At 41.6% G+C, this 9,740-nt stretch overlaps 4 protein-coding genes across 4 annotated transcripts; all 4 read right to left on the bottom strand.

Annotated features, from left to right (window-relative positions):
• Positions 1 to 2: 2 nt before the first annotated feature.
• TM35_000131940 (uncharacterized protein) lies at positions 3 to 512 on the bottom strand (the record flags this gene model as incomplete). Its single annotated transcript, XM_029025410.1, has 1 exon — positions 3 to 512. A coding segment is annotated over one exon (510 nt), but the record flags the coding sequence as incomplete, so codon positions are not given.
• Positions 513 to 2,101: 1,589 nt separating this feature from the next.
• Positions 2,102 to 5,134, bottom strand: TM35_000131930 (uncharacterized protein; the record flags this gene model as incomplete). The annotated part of the gene is made up of 1 exon (XM_029025409.1): positions 2,102 to 5,134. The coding sequence occupies one exon, from the start codon at positions 5,132 to 5,134 to the stop codon at positions 2,102 to 2,104; it is 3,033 nt and encodes a 1,010-aa protein (XP_028883255.1).
• A 650-nt stretch (positions 5,135 to 5,784) lies between these two features.
• Positions 5,785 to 6,918, bottom strand: TM35_000131920 (putative cysteine proteinase; the record flags this gene model as incomplete). Its single annotated transcript, XM_029025408.1, has 1 exon — positions 5,785 to 6,918. One exon carries the CDS (start codon positions 6,916 to 6,918, stop codon positions 5,785 to 5,787), a length of 1,134 nt encoding a protein of 377 aa, XP_028883254.1.
• Positions 6,919 to 7,343: 425 nt separating this feature from the next.
• TM35_000131910 (viral A-type inclusion protein) lies at positions 7,344 to 9,659 on the bottom strand (the record flags this gene model as incomplete). Its single annotated transcript, XM_029025407.1, has 1 exon — positions 7,344 to 9,659. The coding sequence occupies one exon, from the start codon at positions 9,657 to 9,659 to the stop codon at positions 7,344 to 7,346; it is 2,316 nt and encodes a 771-aa protein (XP_028883253.1).
• Positions 9,660 to 9,740: the final 81 nt, after the last annotated feature.

Below are 9,740 nucleotides of genomic sequence, written 5' to 3'. Positions count from 1 at the left end.
AACAAAGGACGCCCAGGATCGCGTCGAGCTTCATCATGCTTATCCATCTCCATTTCCTTATTGCTCTCCCTCTCCCTATTTATTTCCTCTTTTCCCTCTTCTCCCATTTTTTTGTTTTTCTTCTTTTTTTTTTCTTTCGCTTCGACATCCTCGTTCTCATGTTTGTCGTGATCTTTAAGAATGGCTGCAGCTATTTGCTCTCTAGATGAGTTAACAATGATATCATAGAGTTGATTCTGTGCCCATTCCTCATCTGTTAAGCTAGATGAGGGACCTGGGAATTGCTGAAGGACAATACCTTGTTCCCTAAGTCGATCCAAAACAGTTTGTTGCACCATATCATTCACTACATCTCCTGCAATCTGTGAGGCTATTACTTTACTTTCTTCAGTAATAGAGTATTGTATTTTATCACTTTGCTCATGCAAAACATTAAAACCTTCTTGTAACATACGAAATAGTTCATTTATTTCACTCTGTATAGTATGATGATCATTTCTGAGTTTCATCATTTCATCTTTTACAACAAAAAAACCATGGAAATGCCGGCCACCTCAACGAGGTGCCGAGGTCCAGTACTTCGTATTCTCAGAGGAAGCCAAGAGCCAGCGACGTTTTTCTTTTGGAAGACCCGTTGGCCCTTAGGCTACGGCGTTATACAGCACCGGGACCAGCCATCTCGTGGTGAGGCAAAAATATATCCAAGAAGGTCCTGGGGCACGTGTTGACGTGCTATCAGCAGTATCACCCGCACCAGGTTGCTGCTGAGTGGTGATGTAGAGGAAAATCCCGACCCTTCACTGCGAAGAATGCAGTGGAACTCAGCTGGACTTACCCAGGGCAAGAGGCTTGCTCTCCACAAAACCCTTGTTGAGGAGAATGTAACTTTCTGCCTTCTAAGCGAGGCGAAACTATCTTGTGCGGAAGTGTCGAGTTTCACAATCGCTGGTTACCAACATCATGGAGTGTCCCGCCCCTCTAAAGGAGGTGGCGTTTTGATTTACCGCACTATGCACTAAACGAAGCAACGGAACCTGCCACCTGCACTGAATGTGGGACACAATGCTCATGCAGGAACACCGCAGTAGTACATATGGTCAACAAACACATGGGTTCAAGAGAGCCGATGCGCTCTGGAAGATCAAATTCCCCCATGAGCCACCTCCGCCGGACATCCCGCCAGAACCTCCGCCACCCCCACAACATTACCCCACCCCACTTCATCTAAAGCAAAACCTCACCCGTTTGCCCGCAGTATCTGTGAACGAACATTTCCGCTTCAAAATGGATTAACGCGCCACCTTAGATACACACGCACAATGTCACATACCCTGTCCCAGAGAGAAAACGCCCGCGAGCCAACGAACCGATACCAGAGGAATCAGCATTTCCCTGTGACAAATGTGATATGATAGCGCGCTCTAAAACAGGCTTCAAATCCCATATTAGAGCACGGCATCCTGAGAACCCGGAAAAAAAAGTTTTTTTTTTTTTTTTTTTTTTTTTTTTTCAACACCACTCGTCAGTAATTAAAGTGCTGTGGGGTGGTAGGCTGAGAGCCGTACCATTGGAGAAAAGCAGCCGGTATTGCGGAAAGAATGCTTGTAGGGGGATATCAAAAGAAAACAAAAAAAACAAATATTCATAGTGAATGGCGAGGGTTCCGCCTCGCAAAAGCTTTTTTTAAGCCACCGGGGCCACTTCAACAGAAACTTCTGCTGTGTGCAAAAAAAACCTTCTTCTTCAGAAGCTGGTGTGCCCTTTACCAAAAAAGGAGAGCTGATTGACGAAATGAAAGGAAGGGGTGAAATCAAAAAAAAAAAATAATAATGATACCACAAGTGAAGGTAGGGATATTGAACTACAAGAACAACCAACGACTGCCATCTTCATTCCTGAGAAACCAATGGGAACAGCACATGGAAAATAAAGAACAACATCGAAAAGAAGGTAAAAAAAAAAAAAAAAAAACACTGTAAACTAGTTATCGCCAAGTGCGGACATCAGTCTCCCTTCCCTACCCCCTGATGGTCTGGCAAACCTTTGTCGGATCACGCAGCTTTTTTTTTTTCGTCGTTACTGATTTTTTTTTTTTTCAAATTCAAGCAAAAGGGTCAAATTCGGCGACAAAACCCTGGGATTCCCCACCTTGTTTAGTGATGGGTTGTGTAGACGGCAATGCCGAAGTGAAGAAGTCATGGGTTTTGTTTTCCTCGGACGCACGCTCTTCAATAACCACACGGGGTTCTTTTTTTCCAGTAGTCTCTTTGTTTGTCATAAAATAAAGTAAGGGATCCAGCAGAAATTCTTTCCCTGATTCCGATGCTAAATGGGGTTTGCTGTACGTGATAGGTGCTGTAATGCTGTTAGAGATATCTGTATGTTCCCCCAGAAAAAAAGAACTGGAAGGTGTATTCCAAGAAGATGATCCTCCAACACCAACTTTTTGAGTGGGGACAGCGCTTCTATCATTTTCTTTTTTAACAACTGTAGAAAGCCTATCACGACTTTTATCTAATGTATTTTCATCCGATTGCATTTGTGGGGTCATCATCTGCGAAGAGGGAGAGTCTTTGATTGGGGTACCACTGCTGGCGTTCATTGCATCATTTAAATCATTTCCACACACTTCTTCTGAAGAAGATAAATCGCAATTAGGGTATTTCTGGAGAGGAGCTGGAGAGGACAAGGATGATGCCATGTTTAATGAGAGCGAAACTTCTTTTGCATTGGTATCAACAGTCTTTACCTCAGGAAGTTCAGAAGAAGTGGTAATACTTTTCATCTCCTTGTTTTTGTTCTCCACTTGAAAAGAATCATTAGTTCCAATATGAATGGCATCCAACGCATCACTTATGCGTTTGTACTCATCATTTGAGAGAGCAGCAACGCTTTTACTATGGTCAACAGAAACGACTCGTAAAAGTTCAACTTGTGCGTCTACAACTTCAGCATATGCTTGACACACATACTGGAGAGGTTCCAAGCGATCCCTTGCCCAGGTTTCCTCAAGAGTAAAGATGGACTCCAATTTCTGCGTTGCAGAGAGTGCTACTACCTCTGCTTCTCTCTTTTCTCGGTCATTCGTCACCTCTCTTTGTTTTAGAGATACTATTGATCCTTGTAACCGTTCAACCTCTGCCTCAAGTTCGTGCTTTTGTTCACTAAGTAAAGAAAGTTTTTCTCTCATTTCTAAGAGACTGTTTGTAATAACCTCAACTTCTTTTGCAGAATCCACGGCGCGTTTAGTGGCATTTTCCACAATCGTAGTCATGTCAATTCGACTCCAGAGTAATATTCGAATAATTTCTTCTCCCTCTTCACGAATAAAAGCAATTCTTTCATTTTCTTCCGCTAACGCAATTAATTCCCAGAGCGATTGCTTTTTACCCTTAAATGAAGAAGAGTCATTATTCAAATGGCCTATTTGACCACTTTCTAATACAACACTTTCTTCTTTTTCATCAGAGTCATTTTCATTACTACAAAGTAATAGTTGATTTACTGAAGGAGTACCTGGCGGTGTAGAAGTCGCATCCAAGAGTTTTTGCAATAGTTTTTCTTCTTCATTCACATCATCATTACTCATATGATTTATCGGTTCCTCCAAGTCACCATTTGCGTGAGCTCTTATACCCTCTTCTTCTCCTATAGTTTGCTGCTCCCCTGTTTCAGCCAATGATAAGGTTCCAAAATATTTTGTTCTAACATCCTCCTCCTCATGTAATTCAATTACCATTGGTGAAGTTGAAGCATTCACCATGCGGTGTTGTCCCTCAGACGTTTTTGCTTTTTTTTTCGGGGACTCATTGGAAATTCCTGCAAGCCTTTTTTTTAGCCGTTGAATCTCCCGACGATTCTCCTCAAGTTTTAAATTCATTTCAGTAAAAAGTTCTGCACGATTACGTTCTATCTCATCAAAGCTTCTTTGTCGATCAGCCTCATATGCCTGCATTTCCTCAATACGTTTTCGATACATCTCAAGACGTTCCGACAACATTTTCTCTTGCTTAGATGGATACCAAAGACGAATCTCTGGTAAAGAATCCAAGTCTAATGTAGTTCTACTTGATGATACAGGCCCTCGTCGTGATGGTGAACTCCCTTCAGCTAAGGAACTTGTACTGTAGTTCCTAATAGGACGTTTAGGCATTAATTTACCTCCTTCTCCTCCCTTGTATTCAATTGGTACTACATACTGAGCAAGTATCCGTGTTGGCGGAGATTCATCATCTCGATGAGATGAAAAAGCCGTAGATATTTGAGGAATAGGTACTGATGATGTCATAGATGTTGCAACTCTTTCCCCTCTCCAACGTTCTGCATCTACAAGATCTAACTCGAGATGAGAAAGTTCTTCACGGAGTTCTTGAAGTTCTTTCATGAGGTTATGGTTTTCATGTTTCTGCTGATACAGCATCTGCTGTAAAGTGTCCCTTTCACTTTCAAGAGTACTAATGCGAGTTTGGAATAAGACAACATCTATATGATCTGAGGCATTGACTCCCTCACCAGATTTATTGTGATTCTCGATGGTCCGTAAACGTTCTTCTTCATCGTGATGGGAAACAATAGCCGTATAAAATGTATTCACCTCCATTAGTTCACGTACCTTCATTTCAAGTTTAGCCATCTCTTCATTTTGCCGTGCTATAATTGCTGATGAACTAGAGACATTATCATTAACTGCTTCTCCAATTGTAGTCCCGGGAATGGGTAATCCACTACTACTTGTAATCTTTGGTGATGACTGGGATGCCTTGAGAGAAGCTGTTACCTTTTTCTTGGGGTGAGTGGATGTAGTCGTCATGGGGATAACACGTGCCACTTTAACATCATCAGAGCCTACTGCCGTTTTCATATCTCCCGAACTTAATTCTTCTAGTTGTTTAATTAAGACACTGATAGTTTCTTCATCCTCTGCCGACTTCTCTGATAGTAGTTCACTTTGACGTTTGAGTGCCTTCACCTCATTCTCTTTCTCTTGTAAATCTTTTTGTAGCTGAGTCACTTGATCTTCAAGTTCCTTGATCCGTGCGGACCCTGCTTGACGTTGCCGTAACTGCTGGCGTAGTTGTTTTACAATCTCGATGAGTTCCTCGCGACTCGCTTCGCTGGCGTTAATGCGATACATCCTTATTGCTACTTTTACTTTCGATTGGGTAATTTAAATACAATTCCCTTTTCCGCCTCAACGGACGGAGTACACTGATTTATCCTTTCCTTTGGTCCTTTCTGTTGCAGAGATAGCGAATATGGAGAGAAAAAACTAATCCCGTTATTATTATTATTATTATTATTATTATTATTATTATTATTTTAAGGGAGTTCAGTGCACACCAAAGTGTCAAGTGACCACGGTAAACAAATGGACTACAAAGAAGAAAGAATCCCATAAAAAGCAAAAAACAACAAAAAAAAAAAAAAACAACGACAACAACATCATCATAAATATTTATTATTTTTCCTTTTTTCTCTTCCCTGAACGCTCACGATGGTTTTGTCCCAACTCTCTTAAAGATGCGAAGCATCAAGAAAGAAGGCACCAAAACGCAATGGCAAAATAGAAACAAAGAAAGGTAAGATATCAAAAGAGTCATTTGCTGTAGAAGAAAGACACTACCCCATTCTTTCCCAATCCACTATTATTTCTAGCTCTCCAATTCTCTGAGAGCAGCATCATCGTTTTCCCTCCCTTCCCCCACCACTTCTAATCCTCTTACTAGGATAGAGACGATGACCCATTTTTTTCTTTTTTTTTTATCTGCCTTCATAACAGACTCGTTATGCTTCCATCACTGGATACGTGGACCCATAGAGAATGCCACACATACCACAGGCCCAATCCGTGTCCGGATCACCGTCGCATGCGCTTCCATCGTGAGCGTTGACATCCCAACCACACTCAACTTTTTCTGTGCGGAGCAACCGAATATACCCATTCTCACCCCAATCTGGAGACCATGAGTTACGTACGATCCAGTAATCCACATTTAGCTTATCGTCATGACCGTACCCAACAAGTTGAACTGCATGGTTTATTGTTATATTCTGACTGTAATCACAACCATTAAAAACGCCTCCACCGTAGGTGGCCCAATTCGATGCATCAACGCTTACAGAGATTGGTCCTTTATGCACCAGTGCCTCAAGGAGGGCGTCTTGATCGTTTTGAGGAAGTGACACATAGTTTTTGACTTGTACCACCTTTGATGTATGATTGTTACATGTACCTGTTTGCCCATAGTACCCAGTGTAAGGATTTGCCCATTCTTGAGAAAGACCACCAATATCGTGAACGTACTGGTACGCAAGGGATTCCACTCCACCTGCACAACCTCCTGTGCCACCACAATGTCTGGGGTTAGGTGTACAGGCACTCACCTGCTGTTGACTCAACACAAAGAGTTTTCCACTTTGGAGGGCATAGTGTGTTTCCATCGATTCCGTTGCTGAGTGTGCCCAACAACTGCCACAACCGCCTTGATCTTTCACAGCCGTTAAAACAGCTGGAAAGGTGGTACGATAATCCAAGGCTTTGGGGGTGGGTTGACCGCTTTTTCGGTATTTTTTTTGAAGATTTTTCCGGGAGACGTGACGCATCATGCGCGGTTTGGCGCCATTGATACGCGTGAACTCCTCTGGTGTCCAGTCTGACATATGGTTAATACCCATCACATACAACTTCTTGGGATTTGCGTTGTGGGCACGCACCTTTGCCAGTGTCTGCTCAAAGATGATTTTGCGACGCATGTATTCAACAACATCATATTTCTTACCAAAATCGTGCAGAAAACGGTCGAAAGAGTAGCCTTCCAGTTCTTCTGGCTTGGGAGGTCCGGTACGCACAGTGAGTCTTGCAGATACGATCAGTGCTGTGAAAAGAACGAGCACAACGAATAACTGTACCCTGGCCATTAGCGTGCAGTACTTTTATTCTGTTATCTTTTGTACTTTTGGATATTGCGTAAAATGTGTTTTTTTTTTTTTTTTTCGTTCTTGTTTTCTTTAGTTCACCAATAGTTCTTAAAGCAGATGAAAATCAAGAATAAAGAAAATAGTAGAGATGTATGGAAAAACAACAACAACAAAAAAAAAATCCTTCCCACCAGAGTTTACATATTTCGACTTTCTTTCCTTTTGGTAGTTTCCATTGTAACAAGGCATTTGAAAACTAGAAATAACACTGTACACATTCTTTGCAATGCTCCGGCAGAAAAAAGAGGAGCAATACAAAAAGGTTGTTTTCTACTATTGTAAGACAATCATCATTTTATTTCAAACAATATTTTGAAAAATAAAAAAATTTAAGATTATCTGAATTCAGAAAATTCTGTACAACTCTATGCGTAAGTCTGCAGGAGCGCAAGACTTGAGAGGAGGTGGTCTAACTGCAAACGAAATTCATGTATTTGATGATTTTTTTGTTCAATCATCATTTCAGCCTTTTGTTTCATCAGAGAAAGTTCAAAATCAGCTACACGCTTAACTTCGGCTATTTCATGGGCGGCTTCACGTTCTTTTTGTTCTTGACGCCGTTCAAGGTAAGCCAATCGTTCAGCGACACTTTGTAAAAATGTTTGATTATGTTTCGAATCATTAGATGAAATTTGGAAAATTTTTTCACAAACTTTCGATGCTTCTTCCGCTGATCGGTTTTGCTCTACGATAGAATGTAATTCTCGTTGATGATGTTCTTGAATACGTGCAATCTCGTCATTGTGTTCCTGTCGTATGCGTTGAATTTGTAACTGATATTCCTGTCTTGCCATTAATAAACGTTCATCCCATCGAGCATGGGCGTCACGAAGAGATTCCTGACTCTCCATGAGCAAGCGTTTGTATATTGTTTGTTCTGCAGTAAGTGTGTTTATCTGTGCCTGCATACTTGAGATGAGATGGGATGAACTAACACCAATCCCATCATCTTGTGGTGACTGTGATTGTAAGTGTAATGGTGATGACGATGAAGGTATGATAGGAGTATTTTTTGCAGTTTCATGGGTTACTCGATATAATTCATTTCGAAGAGCTTCATTCTCCTCTTGAAGCTGTGAAATAGTCTCATCTGGACGGTTTATTACCCCAATACTTGTCGCTGTTGCAGGTTTCTTTACTTCTCCCAATGGAGATGCTGATGATGATGATGATTCAATTTTTTTTTCACGCACATAATCATTATCACAACTTGTAACCAAATCAGCAGACACTGGTGGATTTTTTTCCTTCTCTTTTTCACGTAATGCTTGCCGTGCTTCAGAGAGTTGCTTTTCAAGTTCACGGACCCGTCGTGTCTGTGCGTGTAACAATCGAAGTTTAAGCTCCTCCTCGAGTTTTTCAATCCTTTCCTGATATTGAATTCTCATACGGTCTGTCTCAACTCTCAAACGGGTGACTGCAGCCTCTGCGCATCGATCTTTCTCTGCGAGAGCATTTTCTAATTCCTTGATTTTGAGATTAAGTTGTTTAAACAACTTGGAGTCCTGCACAGATGGTTGACAACTTCGAATAAGTTGTGCAATACTGTTCGGGTACTTGCTGTTAAGTGCTTCCTCGAGTTCTACTATACGTTTGGTGAGGTTACGAACATGTGTATCCTTCTTACTTACTGGCATTTTTTTTCCCTCACCATCTAAAGCCCCAACCTCGTGTAATCGCGCACGCAAACGACGAATGATATCCTGTTGCTCTTTAAGTAATTCTTCCTGCGAATGATTAAACTCTTGATGTTCTACATACCAAGCAATCTTTCGAGCCATATCTTTTACAGTTTCATTATGATCGGTTTCCTTACGCTTTAAATCAACGCGGAGATTGCGAAGCTCTAGCTCCATTTCCTCAAACTTCTTGGCATCAAGACTTGCCAAACGTTTCTCAATATCCTTCTTTTCACGTCGGATTAGTTCTAACTCCAACTGTAACTCTCTCACTACTGTGCGTTGACGCTCTAACTCTATGCTCACTTCGTCCTGACTTACTTGCTGCTCTCCTTGCCATGACATCATGGGGACTGATGATGCTTGCCGGACTGAACCATGGTTGGGACTTTGACCACTTGCCAATATACTGTATTTGGCTTCGACATTCACTGCTTTCTTTTCCATCTCATTCAACTTCGCACGCAGCGCACGTCTCTCTTCGTGAAGGTTAACATTGTCTTTTTCCAACGCCTTCACCAGACTTTCTTGCATGAGCATCTCTCGCCGCACCTCTTCAAGTTCTTCTTTCGTGACAAGTTCCCCAGAGTATACGGCTCTCCACGCACCACTGTGCTCTTCCTGTTTCTTGGGGAATCTTTCATTCTCACTCACCTGCGACAATAATTCATCACGACTCGCCTCTACCGTGCAGATCTCCACTACCTTTTCGGTCCCCATTACAGTACTTTCAACATCTTCTTCTTCTTCTTGCTGAGCTCTAGAAAGTTGATAAGATTTCTCTGACTGCATTGCAACATCCTTCCCTTGGTGATTACTACTACTATTTGTGGTTCCATCATCAAGGCATTTATCATCTATATCCGAATCCTTCCGAGTCTTGAGTAGAGTCATGAGTTCATCAGAAGTTCTACCCTCTAACGATGCCGTAAACTGCACCTTCGCCTTATTCTCGTCCCTTGCCAAGTACTGCCGTACATCTTCCAAGGTATCTTCCTCCATTACATCAATGGAAAAGATACCACTGGGATAGGTACAAAAAAAAAAAAAAAAAAAAAAAAAAAAAAAAAAAAAAAAAAAAAA

Source organism: Trypanosoma theileri (genome assembly GCF_002087225.1).
Source record: "Trypanosoma theileri isolate Edinburgh chromosome Unknown TM35_Tth_13_V1, whole genome shotgun sequence".
Lineage (NCBI taxonomy): Eukaryota > Euglenozoa > Kinetoplastea > Trypanosomatida > Trypanosomatidae > Trypanosoma > Trypanosoma theileri.
Note: the sequence above shows the minus strand (reverse complement) of the source record. Positions and strands in the feature narration are given on the sequence as shown.